This window comes from Chelon labrosus (assembly GCF_963514085.1).
Source record: "Chelon labrosus genome assembly, chromosome: 1".
Classification (NCBI taxonomy): domain Eukaryota; kingdom Metazoa; phylum Chordata; class Actinopteri; order Mugiliformes; family Mugilidae; genus Chelon; species Chelon labrosus.
The window spans coordinates 4,620,380-4,642,022 of NC_140337.1; the positions used below are offsets into that span (position 1 = coordinate 4,620,380).

At 42.3% G+C, this 21,643-nt stretch overlaps 1 protein-coding gene across 5 annotated transcripts in view; it reads left to right on the top strand.

Annotated features, from left to right (window-relative positions):
- The window catches only part of LOC311488926 (low affinity immunoglobulin gamma Fc region receptor III-A-like), a 20,116-nt gene extending 336 nt beyond the window's left edge, over window positions 1–19,780 (top strand). The window contains exons 2-16 of one of the 5 annotated variants that reach the window (XR_014699093.1): window positions 12,041–12,316; window positions 13,689–13,961; window positions 14,101–14,376; window positions 14,555–15,531; window positions 16,037–16,279; window positions 16,396–16,512; window positions 16,638–16,653; window positions 16,750–16,820; window positions 16,951–17,028; window positions 17,454–17,510; window positions 17,919–17,981; window positions 18,159–18,224; window positions 18,718–18,823; window positions 19,567–19,630; window positions 19,757–19,780. Coding sequence is in view for 4 of the 5 variants with exons in the window: in XM_084545794.1 (XP_084401920.1) it covers window positions 15,252–15,531; window positions 16,037–16,279; window positions 16,396–16,512; window positions 16,638–16,653; window positions 16,750–16,820; window positions 16,951–17,028; window positions 17,454–17,510; window positions 17,919–17,981; window positions 18,159–18,208 (975 nt within the window). In the remaining variant the exon portion in view is untranslated. Of the gene's footprint in view, window positions 1–11,826; window positions 12,317–13,688; window positions 13,962–14,100; window positions 14,377–14,554; window positions 15,532–16,036; window positions 16,280–16,395; window positions 16,513–16,637; window positions 16,654–16,749; window positions 16,821–16,950; window positions 17,029–17,453; window positions 17,511–17,918; window positions 17,982–18,158; window positions 18,225–18,717; window positions 19,503–19,566; window positions 19,631–19,756 lie in introns of those variants that run through there. The other 4 variants (XM_084545794.1, XM_084545796.1, XM_084545795.1 and 1 more) reach the window with 4 other exon arrangements.
- The last annotated feature ends 1,863 nt before the right edge of the window (window positions 19,781–21,643 follow it).

Below are 21,643 nucleotides of genomic sequence, written 5' to 3' on the forward strand. Positions count from 1 at the left end.
TGTGTAACATATTCAGTAATACACAGGATAAGATGTTATAATCCCTTGTGCCAAAATCCCAGGCAAAACACATTTAGAGGCCCTGTTCAGCTAAGAGACCCTACCAAACCTATGGTCATATAATATGACAATTAACCTATAATCTACACAAACTAAGTAAAAGCTGCTGGCTTGTAAGCCCATTGAGCAGCATAGTTCAGACATTGTAAAACATAAACTAACTAAACGCTGCTGGCTTGTATGGCCCGCTCAGCAGCTAACCATAGCTACCACGTAACAAGAAGACAACAGCAGTATGCTGCATGTCATTGGGGTTTTCAAGTGGGCACCTCCCTTCACCGATGTTTCGTTAAGTTAGGCCCACGACACCTCGAGAAGGCTTAACAGTGACTTCCAGCATCCTGGAGTCACCCCCCTCCACACCGCCACTGCACAACCCTGTTTCCCTCACCATTCGATGTCTATCAACAGCTAATATAGTAACGAGTAACCACGAGCCAAACAAACAAATCTACCGTGATTCGCCCCGTTGATGCGGACTGAACCACGAGCCAAACAAACAAATCTACCGTGATTCGCCCCGTTGATGCGGACTGAACCACGTAACAAACAAACAAATCTACCGTGATTCACCCCGCTGATGCGGACTGAACCACGTAACAAACAAACAAATCGCGTAACAAACAAATCGACTGTGGCCTACATGCGGCCATCCTTACCTTAGCTAGTTCCCCAGCTAGCATGCTTCCTGCGCACCCATAACCAGTCGCTGGCTCTCTCTGCTGCCCGGGACATATTGCTGACCGCAGTCCTCTGGCTTCTTCCTCGTATGCCCAGCTCACTCAGCAGAGCAATCACCGACTTTGCCACAAATCCACGGCAGCCCACTTCTACCAGGCGGACATAAGCCTTCCATCCATTCTGCTCTGCATCTGCTGCTAACTCTGCATACTTAGCTCTTTTTCGCTCATTAGCCTCTTCAACTCTATCTTCCCACGGGACAGTCAGCTCTATGAAATAGACTACTTTCTCTGGCTCAGACCACAACAGCAGATCTGGCCGTAGTCGAGTGCTAACTATCTCAGCTGGAATAACCAGTTGTCCATTTAAATCCACTCTCATCTGCCAGGCTCCTCCTACTCTTAGCTGTCCCGTGTTATGCCTGATGCCTGATAGTCTAGCCTTTTCTCCCTCCCGTACAAACTTAATACATCTATTCTCTCTGTTAACGACCATGGAATTTACATTCACCCGTTTTTCCTCAATTGCAGCTGCTAAACATTTCAGTACCTGATTGTGACGCCAGGTGTAACGTCCTTGGGAAAGACTAACCTTACAACTTGTCAGAATATGTCGTGCAGACACAAGTGCACAGTGGACAGGCAGCATCCTCACCTACCCACTGGTTTAGGTTCTGGGGAGTTGGCAGCACATCATAAGTAGCCCCTAACATAAATCTAATCCTGCTAGCCTCCATGGTCCAAAGCTCTCTCCACTTCAACTTCCTTTTCTCCACACTCTCCCAGTTCACCCACTGACCCTGCTTAGCCTGCGACACTGCCTTCGAGCATCTAACTGCTTCCTCTTGCTTCTGTACTTCTTCCACTACCATCTTTCTCCTTTCCACTGCTGATGCCTTGCTCCACAGAGGTTTCCCTGCACACAGCCCTAGGCCTCCACGCCCTTGCTGTACATGACCTATGATATCCCTATGTTTAAGAGCTGCCTGTGCTTGCTGCACTGCCTCTTTTGCCTTCCACTTCCTCCCTGTCTTAATAGTAGGCGCTACACTCCTAACCACTGGATCCTTTGACTGAGTAAGAGTCATTTCCAGTCTAACTTTAGCACACTTAAACTCCTCTATTAAGCTGGTAACTGGGAGCTCCAGAATGCCTTTCCCATACAAGGCTGTGTCACTTAAGCAGCGTGGGACACCAAGCCACTTTCTGATAAATGAATTAATCATTCTTTCCAACTTTTCTACCTTTGAAAGGGCAACCTCATACACCGTCAGCGGCCACATTAGCCGAGGCAGTAAACCAAATTGCCAGCACCACAATTTTAACTTCCCTGGTAGCCCTGACCGGTCTATGCTTGAAATGCCTTGAATCATTTCCTGCCTCAACCCTTCAAACTGCGCCTTATCACTAAGACTTGCATCATACCATCTTCCCAAGCTCTTCACTGGCTTCTCCAGCACTGTGGGAACTACCTCATCATTTATAACAAACTTCTTATCTACTACCTTTCCTTTAACAATAGAAATACTCCTGGATTTAATAGGCTTCACTTTCATCCTAGCACACTGCAGGTTGCTATTTAGCTTATCCAGCAATCTTCTTGTACAAGGAGCGGTTGACGTTGCTGTCGTCATGTCGTCCATGTAGGCCCTAATTGGGGGGAGGCGAAGCCCTCCTTGCAGCCTTTCTCCACCTACCACCCATTTGGAAGCCCTAATAATGACCGCCATTGCCATTGTAAAGGCTAGTGGAGAGATTGTACACCCTGCCATAATGCCTACCTCCTGCTGCTGCCATGCTGTAGAGTACTCTGCTGTGGTAAAGCAGAGTTGAATGTCTAAAAAGTATGCTTTGACTAAGTTTTTTATACTACCTGGAACTCTAAAGAAGTCAAATGCTTCCCATAACAAACTATGTGGCACTGACCCAAAAGCATTAGCCAGGTCTAAGAATACAACATGCAGGTCTCTCTTCTCTTGCTTTGCTAACTGAATTTGGTGCCACATCATACTGGTGTGCTCTAAGCATCCAGAGAAGCCAGGGATCCCAGCCTTTTGCACCGACGTATCAACTAGTCTGTTTTTCACCAAGTAACCGGACAACCTCTGTGCCACAACACTGAAGAAAATCTTCCCCTCATCATTAAGCAGACTAATTGGTCTAAACTGGCTTATTTCCAACGAGTCCCTCTCTTTGGGAATAAAAATCCCCCCTGCCCTGCGCCATGCCTTGGGAATAACCTGTTTCTTCCATACTACTTTCATCAATTTCCACAGGAACCTCAGCACATCTGGTGCACTCTTATACAGCCGGTAGGGGACCCCAATAGGTCCCGGGGCTGAAGAGGCTCTTGCACGTCTTACCACTTCTTGAACCTCTTTCCACCTTAGTGGGCTGTCATCACACTGGCTAACTATTTCACCAATAGGTGGAATATCAGAGGGTAGTGCCAACTTTCTAAACCTGTCTGTATCTTTGTGCACCTCCTCCAAGTACTCCTCAAGCTTCTCTTTTGGTACCGTGAGGCTACCATTATTTTCCTTACTAAATAGTGACTTCAAAAACCTAAATGGGTCCTTATAAAATGCTAATCTAGCTCGCTCTTTCCTTTTCCTATTTTTCCTAATATTCTCCGCCCTTCTTAATGCTGCCAATCGCTTCCTAACATCTGCCTGTAAAAAATCAATACCTTCCTTCTCTTCAACTGTAGCTTTCCTCCACTGCTTCTTAAGGAGTCTTCTCTCCTGTACGAGCCTATCGATCTCTTGCTGACGCCTCGATCTAACCACCTGTCCCTCTTGCTTCTTCTGTTTCTCAGCCACACCAAATCTTTCCTTACCATAACCATAAATAAGATCTCCCATTTTCTCCAACTTACTCTCCGCCGTCCCTTTAAGTCTACCTAGTACACTAACCAAATCACTATTGATGTCCTCCCACTGCCTAATATCTGATGCACCTGGCCATTTGATCCTTGCTTTCTGACCGCTAATTTTCTCCCTTTTTGGCTGGCTGGCCTCTCTGTCTGCCTCAGTGCTTGCACCTGCCTCAACATTAGGGGTGCTGATGTCCTGCGAACTGTGGGTTAACTCCTGTCGCTGGACTTCAACCGACTGACTTAATGCACTTCTTAAGAAGTAGCTATCAATGCGGGGTCCCTGTGTTCCCTCTGCCAAACACTTTTTCCTCCCTTGGTGGATTCTGAGGCCCTTTACTGTTGTTATCTTTTGCCAGCCACACACACAAACCTGCTGCTTCTTTCCATCTCCATCTGAACTAGTAGCTTCCAGTAACGTGCCTTGCCTACTCGGTGTCAAATTCATTCCTGGGTCAAAAGCCGTGTCAGTAATAAATAGTTAACTGATCTAAATTATAACATTGTAAATGCACTTTTAGTAAATAAACTCAAACATAAATTATATTAACTTCTGAGCCTTAAAGCTGTCAAATATGAATTAACTTCACTTCTTAACCTTACATTTCCTCCCCCTCCCACAAAAGAAACGTCTCATAAAATAAATAAGTAAACAAGTAAATAAACAAGTGACACCTCTCTTGTTGAGTAAACAAGTAAATAAACAAGTAACTGTAAACAACAATAATAAAGCAACAGGTTCACTTCAGAACATAGTCTCTAAGGTATGCGGGAGGTCTGACTGGACGTCTTCTGGGGCATAGCAAGGAACCAGAACCTTGAGGAGCGGAAGAGGGGACAGTGTCAGACTGACATACTTGGCCAGTGGGGTGGGCAGTCCAAGACTCAGTCACGGGAGTGTGGGATTGGGGCCGTGGTTGTTGATGGCCAGTAGGAGGTGCTGTTGAGGGAGCACCGCTGTGGCCAGATAAGTCGTAGTTCTTTGTAGCTGTCGACTTCGAAGGTTTAAAGGGCAAGGCACCTGACAATGCAGTCAAACGAGGGAGGTGAGACTGCAAAGAGTCACACACGGGTGTCCCACGGTCTGGCACAGGAGCCTGGTAGGATCGGAGACGGTTGTAGTGGACAATCAGGGACTTGTCAGATTGATCCAGGAGGTAATGAATCCTGTACGTCACTCCAGGAGAATCTGCATCAGATCCAAGGCACTCCAATATTTCAAAGGGGCCTTTCCAGTGAGTAGCAAGTTTTTGTCTTGCTGTGGTGGGGTCATTTAACCACACAAGGTCTCCAGGAGCATAGGGAGTGTGCTTAACACTTTTGTCATACTGTCGTTTCTGCTGATTGTGGGCACAATCTCTGTTCCACGCCGCAGAACTGAAGGCTGACTGAAGTTTCTGAGTCAACTGTGCAACATAGTCAGCAGGAGAAACTGGAGTAGATTCACACAGATGTTTCAGCAGGTCAGACTCAAACTGCCGTCCTTGATCAGTGTGAAGCATTTCTGGAATGTCATGTTCACAGATGAAGTTTTCAAACAGACATTTTGCAACTGTTGTGGAGTGCTGGTCTGGAATGGCATAGAGGTTGACATACTTGGAAAAATAATCTTGGACAACCAGCACATACCTGTTTCCACGACTTGTGATGGGGAGCTCAAGGATATCAGCTGCGACCTTTTGGAATGGCTCAGTAGCAACAATTGTTTTCAGTGGAGCTCTTTGATGAGGTGTGGGCAGTAGCGGTTTTAGGAAGGGGCGAACCGGGCAGCCGCCCGGGGCGGCATTTCTTCATGACACAAGGGGGGCGGCACGAGCACTTGGAAAAAAATAAACAAATAAATCTGCGCCGCTACATGGTTTTCTATTATCTGTCATATCTGTGTGGGGAATTGGCAAATTGGCGCCCCCTGCAGCTGCAGGCACCCCTACTTGCTGAGAAGGTGCCGTGCACAGAAGGTCTGTGTGAGAAAGGGAAAGGGGAGGAGGGGATTGCGGGGGACAGCTCACCTCTGGGTCTCTCCCAAAGTGAACGGATGGGGGGTCCACTGTATAAAAGGGCTTAAATCAGTCACACCTTGGCTTTCTTCCATATAACGCACATTTCATTCCTAATATTATAAATACAGGCCTATAATTCCTGCATGTTTTTGTTTTTATGAATTGTGTGAAATGACCAAATAAAAATAGGTAATACAAAACGATGATGTGGTCACCAAGGTGAATTGGTTTAGTCTTGACTTCTGGTCGTGAGTGACAGCGCTGGGGGATGGAAATCTGTTGATTGTCGAGTGTCAAATAAACAGAGATGGACAGAAAAAGGAAAGATAAAGGTATGCTATGTTCTCTCTGTATGATTACAGTATCATGTCATGAATGAAGGGCTAATGTTAACTGGTGGTATACGTTTGTTAGCCTTTTTGCTACGATGCTTGCAATGCTTATACAACAGTAATTCGTCTTAACAAACACCAGATCTAATTTCACCGGAGGTGGTCTCGCCCGGGGCGCAATTCAATGTAGAACCGCCACTGGGTGTGGGACTTCGTCTTGCATCACATGGAATACATTGTTTACACCAGATCTTGATATCACGTGACATAAAGGGCCAGTAGCACAGTTGCTGAGCACGTTTCAGAACTTTATCAGCCGATAGATGACCAGTTACTGGATTTCCATGCAACATCTGTAGAACAGTGTCTTTTAGAGCGTGAGGAACGATCACTTGATGGAGCACTGATTTTGTGGATGGGTTGAAAACTTTACGGCAGAGTACTCCATTATGAAAGGTAAGTCTATGATACTCGTGCCATAGTGCTTTCTCAGCAGGTGTGCGTTTTTTCATGTGCCAATATGGTGGCTTCTGACCTTTGGCTTTCCAGCTACTGACCTCTGACAGTATGGCATCTTGTTGTTGTTCCTTTTTGAAATCATCATCAGGGAGCTGAAGCACAAATGTGGAGGAGACAGACTGTGTAGCACCCTGTGAGGAGGCTGGAGGAGGCTGTGCTCCAGTCAGGTTACAGGACACTGGCTTTGGATCAGTACTGCAGGGGCTGTGATGTACAGAACTGACGGGGCCAGATAGACTTACAGGACTTGGACTAGAATATCTCTCATCAGAATGTGGATTAGCAGGAGCACTGGAGGAGGTGCTCTGCTCTGGTGGTTCGATGTCAGCAGGGCGACGTGACATTGCATCTGCATTGAGGTGGCGGTGGCCATCTTTGTGAATTACAGTCCATTCAAAAGGATGACTGGAATCTGGAGAGGATTTCTTCCAGGTGCTGGAGATGTTCGCTGAATGAGCGGCTGTAGATGAGGACATCATCCAAATACACTAGGCAGGTCTTCCATGAGAGGCCACGAAGTACCGTTTCCATTAAGCGTTGGCATGTGGCTGGAGCGTTGGTAAGACCCATTGGCATAACTTTAAAGTGATAAAGTCCACTGCCTGTTGTGAATGCTGTTTTTTCACGATCTTTCTCATCCAGCTCAACTTGCCAGTAGCCATGTTGCAGGTCCATTGTGGAGAAACAGGCAGAGCCTGACAAAGCATCCAGTGCTTCGTCGACTCTTGGAAGAGGGTGGGAATCCTTGATTGTCACCACATTGAGTTTTCTGTAGTCCAGACAGAAACGCCATGTGCCATTTTTCTTGCGCACCAAAACAACTGGTGCAGCCCAGGGACTGTAGCTTTCTTCAATGACATCTGCCTTTAACAGTTTTTCAACTTGAGTCTGTATTTCAGCTCTCTGTTCTGGTGTCACTCTGTAGGCTCTCTGTTTAACTGGAGTGACATCACCAGTGCGGATTCGATGCTGGATGATGCTTGTGCGACCTCTGTCCTCTGAGTGTTTACTGAATACTGCTGAGTATTTCTGAAGCAGTGATTTCAGAGACTGAACTTGGGAAGGTGACAGGTTGCTTTCATTTATATGTACAGGTGGAGCTACATCATGTACAGGTGAGGTTGCACAACATGTCTCTTCAGCTGATATGATGTCAATAGATGAAGCAGAATGAAACTCACCAAGGTGTTGTCCAGAATGCAGCTCAATGTCATCTCTGGAGGGATTTAAGACTCGAATAACAGTTGTGCCATTTTGAACCTCACTGAGAGAGTGTGCCACCATGATGTCACAGGATGGGTTGGGCATGAGAACACCACAGTAGTCAGTTGGCATGGGGGAAGCAGGTGTAGCTGCTGACACACATGCTGTGATGAGGGTTTCACTCATAGCTGGAATCTTAGTGGGCGCTAGCACAGACACATTACAGCAGGCGGCCACTTCATGTCCTTTGGGCAGGAGAGGAATTTTCATGTCCCAAAGTTGCAGTACTTTGTTTTTGATGTCAAGGAGGGCATGGTGTTTCAGCAGGAAATCAAAACCAAGAATGACTGGCTGGTTAGCACCTCTGAGAACTTCAAAGTCCTGTTGCCATACCTGCTTTCCAAGTCTGATCCCAATCGTTAACTTGCCTAATATGTCCAAACGCTGTCCATTGACTGAGCGAGCTGGCAGAGAGGAGGGTGTCATGGGGCGTTTCTTTAACGCTGGGTGAGAGTTTCGAAAATCTTCGCTCACAATGGAGACAAAAGAACCAGAGTCAATCAAAGTGCACACTTCAATGCCTTCAACAATAGCCAAGATTGTATTAGAAACAGAGTCATCGGGTTGTGAGTCATTATTGTCAGGCATTAACTTTGGGGAATCATTCTGGGGCTGTGAGACAGTAGCTGATGTTTGCCCCTCAACAGCAGCTAATGGCAGTTTCCCTGACGGTTGGAATCAGAGTGTGGATGTCTTTCAGGAGACTGGAAGCGAACACTGCCTCTACAGTCCCTGACAAAAGTCTTGTCACTTATCCATTTTGTAGAAACAACAGTTTATAACCTGACTTTTAATTAATCCATTGGTTTTAGAAATGGCTCATATGAAAGCTAGAACCCTCCCAAATTATGTTTGATATGCTAAAATAAATTTGCTTCACTGAAGAAAGATTGATCATTTAATGAACACAGAAAGGTCAGATTTTGGCAAGACAAAAGTTTTGTCGCCTACAGAAAGTAATGTGAAAATTGAACAAATCATTTACTTCAAATACAAAAATATGATGCATTACATCAGTGAATGAAGTACTGGTGCTGTGAGATCCATATTTAATATCTTGTATGACTTCCATGAGCTTGAAGGACTGCATCCATGCGGTTCGACAATGATTCATACAATTTATTGATGAAGTCATCAGGAATAGCAAAGAAAGCAGTCTTACATGCCTCCCAGAGTTCATCAAGATGCTTTGGTTTCGTCTTCCATGCTTCCTCTTTCATTCTTCCCCAGACATGCTCAATGATGTTCATGTCTGGTGACTGGGCTGGCCAGTCCTGGAGCACCTTGATCTTCTTCGCCTTGAGGAACTTTGATTTAGAGATGGAAGTATGCGATGGAGCACCATCCTGCTGCAAAATTTGACCCCTTTTATGGTTGGGAATGTAAGAGGTAGCTAATACTTCTTGATATTTTACGCTATTGCCTTCCACCCTGCAAATCTCTCGCACACCCCCATACTGGATGTAACCCCAGACCATGATTTTTCCGCCACCAAATTTAACTGTTTTCTGGGTGAATCTCGGATCCATGCGAGCTCCAGTAGGTCTCCTGCAATATTTGCGGCGGCTGTGATGTAATTCAACCGAAGATTCATCTGAGAAATCCACCTTCTGCCACTTTTCCAGCGTCCATCCTTTTAGCAGGCTGTGGGCCTTGGCAAATGCCACACGTTTTTTTAATTGCCTTTTGTTTAGTGCTGGTTTCTGGGCCATTTCGAGACAGAATTCTACAAACTGTTCTGGTTGACACGGGGACTTGAGGTGACAAGGCCTGGTGGAGCTCTGCTGCAGTGGAAAAGGGGCTGGCCTTGGATTTTCGAGCCAACAAACGGTCCTCCCGAGCAGTTGTCTTGCGGGGTCTGCCGGACCTGGGCTTGTCAAAAACATCTCCAGTCTCTTCAAATCTTTTTCTTATTCTTTGAGGCTGTAATCTAGGATTGGGTGCATCATATGACAATCGACAAGACTTTTGTCTTTGCAAAAACTGACTCAGTGGGCTTTACCAAGCTGTGAACGTTAGAATGCTTTTCAGCAGTTTTGTTTGGCACCAAAACATTATTTCAAAAGCTGTTGGGATTGTAATTAGCCATTGCTTGTAAAACAAATTGATAATACATATATTTGAGGGGCACTTAGGGTCAACTTGTACCCAAGCGACAAGACTTTTGTCTTGCCAAAATCTGACCTTTCTGTGTTCATTAAATGATCAATCTTTCTTCAGTGAAGCAAATTTATTTTAGTATATCAAACATAATTTGGGAGGGTTTTAGCTTTCATATGAGCCATTTCTAAAACCAATGGATTAATTAAAAGTCAGGTTATAAACTGTTGTTTCTACAAAATGGATAAGTGACAAGACTTTTGTCAGGGACTGTAGTGTGTGGACTTCCATCCCTGTTTCTCTGTGGAGCAGGACTAGGACTGCGTCTGTATCTGTTTGTGTCATCATCGTCATGGCGACCATACCTGGAGTACTGATAGGATTGGCATGATGGAGAGTAGTGCCGGTCACATTTGTCATTGTCATGCCACTCACGGTTTCTCTGATGAACAGGGGAAGGAGGACGACGTTCATAGCGGGACTCTGGAACATGACCATAACCCTGCTCAGGTAAGTAATAGTCTCTGCGGTGTCTGTTATGGTAGGGTTGTGGAGAGACGCTGCGTGCATTGTATCGAGCATCGTTGGAGGAGAATCTGTCAGGCCTGGAGCCCACACGCTGAGCCAAGTAACTGTGTTCCTCTCGTAACTGTTGTACTTCACTTTTTAAGCTGTTGACGGTAAGAGTCAGCTGCTCAACTGCATGTAGAAGCTTGTCATCAGGAGGTCTAGGATGAACCATAGCTACCTGTTCTGAAGGTTGAGTGTGTGGAGACCCTACTGTTGTCAGTTGAAGCGCTGCTCATGCTCTCTCACAGCGGCTGGCAATACACACAGCTTCTCCAAGATCCTCAGCACCCATCTCATGGATTTTTGACTGTAAGTTTGGGTCCAAGCCAGCAACAAAGCGGCGAAAATTTTCACCCTCTAGTGCATTGTAGTCATAGTTGGGAAAGGCTTCAAGTACAAGACGAGTGATGTCTGCACTGTACACATCCAAACTCTCACCTGGTTTACGAGGTCGAGCATTCACATGGGTCTGGAAAAATGGTAGGGAGTACTTTGGTCCAAAAACATCTCTGAGTTTCTCCTTCACTGAATCATAGTCTCTCTGGGTTGAAGCAGGAAGGCTGTCCCAATACAGAAACGCAGCATCCGCTAGGCGAGTACGGAGGATGAAGGCCATCACTGTAGACAAATCTGTATCAGTTGAACTCATAGCCTGCACTGCCACTTCAAAGCGTCGAGACCAACTTGTGAAAGATTCAGTCCCATCTCCTTTAAAAGCAGGTGGAAGCTCAATTTTCAGGGAACTGGAGACAGAACGTGTGGCTAGAGATGCAGCACCTGTCCTTGTAGCATCCGGTCGGCGTTGAGAGGGAGAAGACTGCATCCCAGCTTCACTTTCATCAGCCGACATGGTGACAAAATGTCCAGTTCAAAAACCACAAAAAAGCACGGAAAGTAGAGAAAAAGAAAAAAAAATGCAAAAGTCCTTAATATCTCCAAACCAGTTTTCAGTTAATCCGCTGCTCTCCAAGAGTGAAAAAAAATCCCGATGGCACAAAAAAATGACGACATCCACAGTTTAGGGAAATAAAACTCACCAAATGCACCAAAAACCACCAAAATAACACCACGCTGCCACCAAATGTAATGTGCGGGTTCGATGTGTGGTGGTTGGATCACTCTTTATAAAAAGAAACAGCAGACTGGGGACAGATGACTTTCTCAAGCAGCACTTTACTAGATTCCGCACTTCGTAACATTAACACTTCCTTGTTCGCACTTCTCACGTGACTGAACTAACCAATCAGAAGCTAGGATTTAGATTAAGGTAAACGTGAGGGAATCAGAAAGGCAGATTTAACAGACTAACTTAACTGTCTTAAAGATGCAGTTGTAAATATTTAAACATGTAAATATGTAAATAATAAATGTGTAACATAAATAGTTAACTGATCTAAATTATAACATTGTAAATGCACTTTTAGTAAATGAACTCAAATATAAATTATATTAACTTCTGAGCCTTAAAGCTGTCAAATATGAATTAACATCACTTCTTAACCTTACATATTCACTGAAAACTAATCTCAACTAAATTCATCACTTTAAGTACATCCTCTTTCTGTTTTCAGTATAATTTTTAGTGGATGTGTCTGCACAGAGTGAGTCTAGTATAATATACATGTTTGTGTTTGATTCTAGATATTGTGCTGACTACTGACCCCAACTTTTCGACTTTGTTTACCGGTGAGACTGTTTTCTTCATATGTGACATGAAAGAAGGAGAGGACACTGACTGGGAATATAAAATCAACAAGGATGGTTCACATGTTTATTTCAAGACAAAATTTAACGCAAAAAAAGTCTACACCATGATACTGCTGTCTACAAGTGACAGTGGTGAATATCAGTGCTGTGGTCGACACAAGAGATCACAGGATACAAAGTGTAGTAATCCTGTCTCTTTAAATGTATCAGGTAAGACCTCTATTTTCTTATCATTATGACCTAAAGCACTAATGTATGATCCCTGTCACATCACATTATCAGTAACACGTAAGTCATCTTTGTTGTTTGTTCTTATGGGAAGGAGTGAGGGGAGTTTTGCAATGTTAACTAAGGAGGGACCAACAACGCCACCTGGGGACTTGCACCCCAGGTGGCCACCTGGGGACTTGCACCCCAGGTGGCGTTGTGATGCAAAGAATAAGGGCACAGGGTTGTGACGTGAGGAGGCAGAGACAGTAGATGAAGGAAATATTTTTATTTAATTTAAATGAACCAGGGATAAACCTAAAAAGAAAACTGGAACTGCTGAAAGAAACACCACAAGCAGGTTCTGACTTGGGGGAGAAAAGTGGCTCGGGAGACTGCGTTTAAACTTTACATGTTCTTTAGTATCCCGGTTTTGAGGCTTATCCCGGCTTTGAGCATATCCGGGATATGGTGCTTACATGGAACACAGAGAAACCCGGTTATTCATATCCCTGTGATAAATACCTGAAACCCGTTTTCTGATCACTGCATCCTATCTGCGCATGCGTGTGTTACGTCTTTTTCAATGTTTTCCAACGCGACCTAACTTGTTCAACAGTGCGAGGTGGAAAACCAGCGTCACGTAGTTTTTCCGCGACAGACTTGAATATGTCGGCATTTCTGTGTTTTCTGCCATCTAAACACGTAGTTATGTTGAGTTCTTTAATTATTTTAAGGCAAAATTCAGTCTCTTCGTCGCTCCAAAAGTGAGAAGTTCTCGTTGCCGCCATGTTTTGTTTTTTTTCGTTGCCGCCATGTTGATTGTATATCTCGTGCTTCGCCTGGCGTCACTCGCGCCTGTGCAGACAGTGGGCAGCCGTCAGAGATCGGGATAAGGTGTACACATGCTCCAGTATCCCGGCTTCTATCGGAGTACTCCAGGTGGCAAAACCGGGTTTCTTGAAATCGGGAAATGGGCATAACCCGGTTTCAGAATTCGGGATATGGTGTTTACATGGACAAACACAAAAACGGGATACTTCAAAAACCTGATCAAAACCGGGATACTAAAGACCATGTAAACGCAGTCACAAGCCGGCCCACTTCATGCGCGGTGTGGGTAGCCAGCCAGCCAGCCGGCAACACAAGTTTTATGTACCTTGATGAAAAAAAACTGTATTTGATGTTGTTTTGGACCATAATCATATAGTAATCATTAACCTGAACCCTTAAGTAGCCAACAGTAAAATAATTACAGCAGTATAGTGATTTTACAGCATGTAGTGATTTTAATGCAAACAGGTCATTGATACAATCAAATTTGTGAAATTTAGCGGTACAATGATGAAATCTTTTGTTCTAAACTCAACAACAGCAAAACCAAAGGCCAGACTGAGTGCTGTCAGCAGAGACATTCCAGTAGGAGGCAGTGTGATCCTGACCTGCTCAGAGAATCCATCATCTGGATGGAAATACTACTGGTACAGAGATGAGAAGTCCTCTAAACCTCTGACCACACAAGATGCTGGTTTTTATTCAAATGGACAAATCAGTGTCTCACAGGAAGGACTCTACTGGTGCAGAGGAGGAAGAGGAGACCCAGTTTACTACACAGAGTTCAGTGATCCAATCAGGATCAATAAAAATGGTGAGTTTGTGTTTGAGTTGGTGAGTTTTGTTGGAATACAAACTGTAGAAACAATCCTCTGTGTACTTATTAATCCATGAAGTCATTGTGTTTGTTTCTGATGTTTGTACCTTCATTGGTGATTCTTGAACACTGACAGTCCCAGTCACGGTGACTGTGACTCTTCAACCCAACTGGCCTCAGATCTTCAGTGGAGAGATGATTACTCTCAGATGTGAGATCCATGGAGGAGACTCTGAGTGGGAGTATGAATGGAGATCTACCAGTTCATTCAAACCTCCAAATCTAAATGAATTCAGGATTCAATCTGATTCTTCACTCCACACTGGAGACTACAAGTGTAAAGGAAAAATGAAAAGTGGACAACAGTCTTCAACAGAGTGGAGTGATTCCTCCAGACTGACTGTATTCAGCAGTAAGTCACATCATATTTCACCTGTCATGACTTATTTAGCTGATACTGTGGGCTTCACATATCTTCACATTTGTTTAATGTATTTACAAGTATTGTATATAATGCAGACTATGCAGGATACAAATGTTGTATGTAATCTTCCATCAGTACATAGTAACATGTTTTCATTGTGATCAAGTCTCTTCCTAACAGATAAACCCAAACCTGTCCTCTCTGTGTCTCCATCATGGCTGAGTCCTGGAGCCTCAGTAACTCTGAGCTGTGAGGTTGAACATCCATCTGCAGGATGGAGGTTTTACTGGTATAAAGCTGTTCCTGATCTATCAGACACCTCTGGATCTTACAGTCATGAGCTGCTGCCTGGTAGCACCAAAGGGACTGAACAAGATTCCTACATCATTGATGGACAGACACACACAGCAGGATATGTGTGTAGAGCTGGAAGAGGAGACCCAGTGTATTACACTGATTACAGTGATCCTCAGTTTGTCTGGTCTGGAGGTGAGTGTTGGGCTTTAGAAGTAACAAATGTGGTGTTTGTGTGTGTGTGTGATATAAATAATTCTTCGTGATAGAAATAATGTGCCACATGCAGGTTGTGGTTAATGATATTTAAGTCTCCCTTTTATATGTGTGTTAAGATCCTTAAGGTGTTAGTCAGATAAGAGGATTGTTAACCAGCGGGGCACTTCCAATAATACTTAATGGCAACACCAGGTGAATCCATGATACATTACAAAACAAACTGTGCAGTGATAGATTGCTGAAGTAAAATAATTTTACAGTAACAGCTTAAATACCACACAATGATGAAGTATATTCATCTTCATAAAGGATTAACTCCATTGTTATTTTATAAAGTGTGACCTTCTATCATGGTTTGTTTTTCAGATTTCCATTCAGCAGCGTCTCTCACAGTGAATCCTGACAGAGTCCAGCACTTCACCTCTGACTCTGTCTCTCTGAGCTGTGAGGGAAAGTCTACTGAGTGGAGAGTGAGGAGGTTTACTGATGATGGCTTCCTGTCACACTGTTCTACCTGGGGGACCATGACTGGATCTACATGTAATGTTGCTAAGATACAGGACAGTACTACAGTGTACTGGTGTGAGTCTGGATCAGCATTCAGCAACGCAGTCAACATCACTGGACAGAGTAAGTTTTAATCACATGTTATGATGTTAAACTTTGCTGTTTGGGAATTTGTTGATGAGAAATCTGAACTAATGTATTCTATGTCCTGTATATTCAGTGTAAGTAGGCAGAGTCTTTCTTTAGAAAACACATATCTATCTTCAGGTTTAACATTATTACCTGGTGTTTTTGTGATCCACCCCTTTAAATGACTACATGGCAACATGTTGTTTTCTCCTTTAATAAATTGACATTTACTGTGTGTAATTGCCGACTGTAACTGACTGTATGTAACTGTCCACAAGTCCTGAACTAAATGCTGTTCTGGTCTTTTTCATCTGTACTTAAGTTATCCTGTCAATAGCGATATAACAATCCCTTTTTGCTGGCTTTAGATCCCTGATGTATACATGATTAAAAGCTACATGTCGAGAGAGAAGACTGAAAACATACGAAAACCTCTCCTAATCATTTTATCGTTTTTGAACCAGCTGACACTAAATGAATGTGTTTGACTGTTTTCCAGCTGATGATATTATCCTGGTGAGCCCTGTCCATCCTGTGACTGAGGGAGATCCTGTTACTCTTGGCTGCAAGTTGAAGACACAAAATGTTCTTTCTAATGTGTTTTTCTATCAAAATGACAAACTCATCCAAAGTGATACCAGAGGGGAGCTGATCATCCCTGCAGTGTCAAAGTCACATGAAGGCTTCTACAAGTGTCAGTCCTCAGGGAAACAATCACCACAGAGTTGGATGGAAGTAAAACGTGAGGAATCTTTTATTATTATTATAATTAATAGCAGCATTAATGTTTTGTAAAGTTCATTTTGGACATTGTTTGGTTTCTAGGTGTGTTTCATTAATACCTATTATTTATTTCAGCAGTGTCCAGGTCTGATAGCTCTTCATTTCCTTATCTGCTTATCGTTGGGCTGATTGGTGGACATGTACTGATTATCATCCTGCTGCTGGTGTTGTGTCATCACAAACAGTCAAAGGGTGAGACCATTTCCTTCTGATTTTAGATTATTACACTGATGTAAATCACATATGTGTTCTGATTACTCTTCATGTACTGTAGAAGAAATCTAACAGTTTGTATAAAATGTGTCTCTTTTTCACAGATTCATGTTTTACCAGGTTGGTACGACACTCTCCTCTCTCATTTTCAACATACTATAACTTCCCATGCTTCTTTAATAAATCTACTATATTTAAATGTTTTGGTTTGACCAGGTCTCAGAGGACCAATCAGCGTTGTGCTACAGACCACATGATCAACCAGGATGAAGCTCAACACAATGAATGTGCTTCTCTAAACCTTCTTATCCCTGACACATCTTTAATGCTAACTGTTGAACTGATCTGGAAGATTCTATAATTCATGTGGTGTGATGATAATGACTAATCCAACCTTGGCTTGATTTGACTCTGTAGGTGATTCTTGTATCTATGAAACAATCAAAGACCCTGAAGACAATGAAAATGCTAGAGTACGTTCAGTGGCAAGAACAAGTAAGTGGTTATTTTGTGGTTATGTGAATGTGTACATCAGTGTCTTTTAGAGCCATAATCCATTAGACCATTATCAGTGGAATGACCTAAAAAGCACTGTTCACACCAGACATGGCTAAGCTAAGAGTCCTTATAGGAAGAACTGTAATGCTGGTTTAAGTTGATTTCTGCCAAATGAGGTTTGACTAGTTGTTAAATCCAACATTTAATTCACTTTTTCCACTAGCAGTGACATTAGTTTAAACATTTTAGTTTTTTAACTTTTGATGTAGATAATGATCAGATTATATTGTACAAAAAAGAACATTTGAAAGACTTTACACACTTTTCCCAGCCTCTAATTCATACTTAACATGCAGCAGAAATACTAGAATGATATGACTGACTGAGAGTCTTTCAGATTCAACCATGTAACTATGTTTCAGATGCATCCAGAGATGCCACATATTCCTTGATTGAGCTTAAAACCTTCGCTCAGACGGGTGAGTGTTTTAAGAACTACATACAACATATTAAACATACAGAAGCTGAGACGATTTTATTGACCCTTAAAATTAGAAAGCTGACAAGTTGGTTTTGTAGCTTTTTAACTGAAATAGAGAGGATATGATGTCATAGAGTTCTTATTTAGTAATGTAATTATTTAAACATACAAGCATGAGATGGATCTTTGACCAAATCTTTACTAAACTTCACTTAATGAAATCAGATCTTTAATATCCATCCATCGTCCATCAGTCCATCTATCCATCCATGATTCCATCCATCCATCCATGATTCTATCCATCATCCATCCATCCATGATTCTATCCATCATCCATCCATCCATCCATCCATCCATCCATCCATCTTCTATGTTGTAATATTCAAACCTGTGGCTTTTGTTGTAGATGACGGTCTGATGTATGAACAGACACGCTGGCGCAATAATGATGAAGCTGAGAGAGACCAAGGCAAGTTAAGTCTCCATCCACCTGCAGCAGTAATTGGTTGTAGTTGAAACATGTTGGTCTTGATGGAATGTGACTGATACTGTAATCTGTATCATGTTGTCTCTTATGTACTAGGTTTACTTTACATCTCTCTACATAAAAGACAGTTTAAACTGAGATGAGCCTCTTTATTCACAGGAAAATCAGATGGTGCAGCAGCTGATGAAGTTCTTTACTCTGAAATTTAACCAATAACATCTTTTGGTGAGCATGATAATATGAAACAGTAATATAGTAGGATTTCTGCTCAACAGTTCAGCACTTGAAGCGAAGGTTACAGGCACACTACCGTTAAGATATTAAAAATCTGATCTCCAGTTCTTTCTGAAGACTTTGTTGACTTCATCTCCCCCAAAATGTTCTCATCCACATTCATTTTGCTGTTGCTTTGGTTTAGTTTTATTCTTCCTGGAAATCTTTACAAAGCTACATGCAGACATTCTGTGTTGTGTTTCCATCCCCTGAGATCACATGAGGTGGAGCATTCAGTGCAATCTAAACAATATCTGTACTGTGTGATTTCTTACTATTTTCAAATCTTGTAGTGTGTTCAAGTTTAAAATGAGTGTGAGTTCCTCTTTAAGTACATGTTGCAGCCTCATTGTTGAACTCCTGTAGTGTGAGCACAGCTTTAATGCGTCCTAATGGAAGTAAACGTCCATAAATGTCAGTTGCTTCTTCTTCTGTGTTCTCTCAGATCAGTGAAGAGTTTCCCTACCCAACAGAATGGATGATGAAATGAAAACTACAATCAAGTTTCATTTTGCTAACACATCCTATCAATTTAATCTCCTGTTCAACATGTAAATATTTCCATCCATCCATCCATCCAGTATTTTCTAATCTGATTATATACTGTATATGATGAAGATATGTACTCTTTCTCCCATATTTTCATATCCTTATATACTAGATATGATGTATATGCGTATTATATTTGTCCTATATTTTTATATCCTTATATACGTTTACCATCAGTGTTTTAGCTTCATACATAAACGAATGTGTAACTGAGTGGAATTAGAACGTATGTGAACATGCATGCTCAGCTGGTTAAAATAATGTCAGTACTTATCTCTTCCTGGTTATCCTCCCAAGCATGATGCAAAAGTGGGAGGTAGGCCGGATCACCTTCTTAAAGGTTGCTTGAGTAAATCATCAAGGCAACATGAGGAGGTGCAGTAGAAAGAGAATGTATAGATGCACTGATGATGATCTGAATTGAGTCAGCATTTTTGCATTCATGTTGTGTTGGTCTGATCTAAACAGACTCCTCCAGGTGTCTGGAGTGATGATGAATCATCTGGGAAGTCCCAGATGATTCTGGGTTTAGGCATAGTTAAGTGTCAGTGGAACAGGACCCACTGTTAAACACAACAAAAAGTCATTATTAGGTTTATAATGTTTCACCTTTTTTTTTCCTTCTGTAAGGATTATGAAAAGCCTACAATTTCTAAATAAACAAGAGTTGTCAAGATTCAAAACAGTAAATCAGTTCCAAACAACTACATTCTCCAATTGTAAAGTTTGTTTTTTCTACGTTCAGACCTTCCCCAGAGAGCAAGGCAGAAAAGATGGAACTGCGAAAGATCATCTATTTATTTTAAAATGTAATTTTTTAAGAAATATTTATATATGTATATAAAATTAAAAATATTTAATATATAAATTATATTTCAAATTAAATTAGAATGAAAATAGAATGAATTGATATTATTACAATAAATATTCAATAGGCTGGTCGTTCAAGAAACCCTGGGAGGAACCAGGCTCTCTGCTCCTGTGGCCCTTCCTCCTGAGGGCAGGGGGGGACCTCCAGCTACTCCTGGCCATCAGTGGGTCTTCATCCATAGCAGAGGCATTTCTTGCTATAGGCGAACTCGGCGAATGCTTAGGGCCCCAAAACCACCAGGGGGCCCCAAAGCTGCATGTTCATCCTCATCTGAGGAGAATTACAATGTCCTGTCTTTATCTGTAGCTATCTCTGTTATATAAATCAAATCAACTCCAGTGATAAACTGTGACTGGCGTTTTTGTGGCATTTTTACGTCATATTCGTTGGACCGCACTGTCGCACAGTGAGTGACGTAGCGGGCCTCCGCAGGGGCGCCGCTAGGGATTTTGGGCCCCATGAAAAGAATCTTTACAGGGCCCTCCAACACAGCGGCAAACTTTTTTGATGCTATTTTACATACAATTATGCATTTTAATGGTATGTTTGACTATCATTACCATATTTGTGAAAGAAGAACAACATGACAGTTGACATGTGCAGTAGGGGAAGAACTGAGCACTCTGAATACAATGGAATTCATTTTGATTCATTTATTTGCTGCAACACTGATTCTTAAATTGGAAATAAACTCTTCCATGAAAACATAGCAATTATAATCAGTGGAGAGAAAAAAATCTCAGCAAAAACAAAAATACCATCAAAATACAAAATGGCCATATATGATTTCTCATAATTTAAGTAGAACTTAATATATGAAAGAATGGCAAATATATAACGTTGCCGACTGAGTCAAGCTTCCTTTTGCAACCTTTCAATCACTGGTCCTTGCTGTGGCTCTGTGTGACAAATCGCCGGTGCGCTACCTGCAGCTGATCCAGTCGGACTGAACCATTTTACATAAATAGAGGGGGGAGGGGGGGCCCTGCAGGCGTTGATGTTTCCAAAACAAATAAAGTTATTGTTACCAGGACATTGAAAATAAAACATTTGTGATTATATGTTAGTTAATAACTTACTGTCATTATTTTTTCTGTATTATAATTTCACCATCATTAGGGGCCTCTCTGGGCCCCCCTCAATCATGGGCCCCTAGAATCCGTCTCCTTTACCCCCCCTTTTCTGCGCCCCAGGGCCTCCGACAGGTATGATGAGAATGATTGACAGCTACCCCCATCATTCTCGTTTGTGAGAATATTAAACTAAACAAATACAGTAATGGAACAAAAAGAAGTCATCTCAGTGGTGCGGGAAAACAGAAGGAAAAGAAGGGAAAAAACGGTCAAAGTTTTTTATTTAACAAGTTTGTTTCTTTGTCTTGCTAGCCAGCTAGCTAGCCCTGGATAAATGTTATCTAGCCAGCTAGCTAGCCCTGGATAATTGTTAGCAAGCTGGCTAGGATTTGTTTGTCATAAACTCACTTTAGTGTTTGCTTCATGAAAGCTGGCTAATATAAAATGGAATATGTCTGCCCTGCCATGGTCATGACTGACTCCAGACCCGTTTATTCATGTTATTATTATTTTTATTGTTGTAGTCTGCTCTGTCATTGTTTAGTGGAAGTTATCTCTCAGATATTTGACACTTAACATTATTTTAGCATTACTTAGGATTCATTTACAAAGTTTAGTGTGTATTTTATAGGTCAATAATTAGAAGCGTGCTACTGTTTTATGATTTAAATCAATATTTTAAATGCTTGTTTTTTAAGTGATTTATAAATATGAGGCATCGTGTTCATTATTTTAGACTATTCTGGCAGTGGATCATTTATCTTAGTTTTATTTCTTTAACTAGACCAATGTGTAAATTAATGCAGAAAACTCTTAAAAGTGACAACTTTGTAATTAGGTACAAGCTTTAAAGGGACACTCTACATCACAATGTTTAA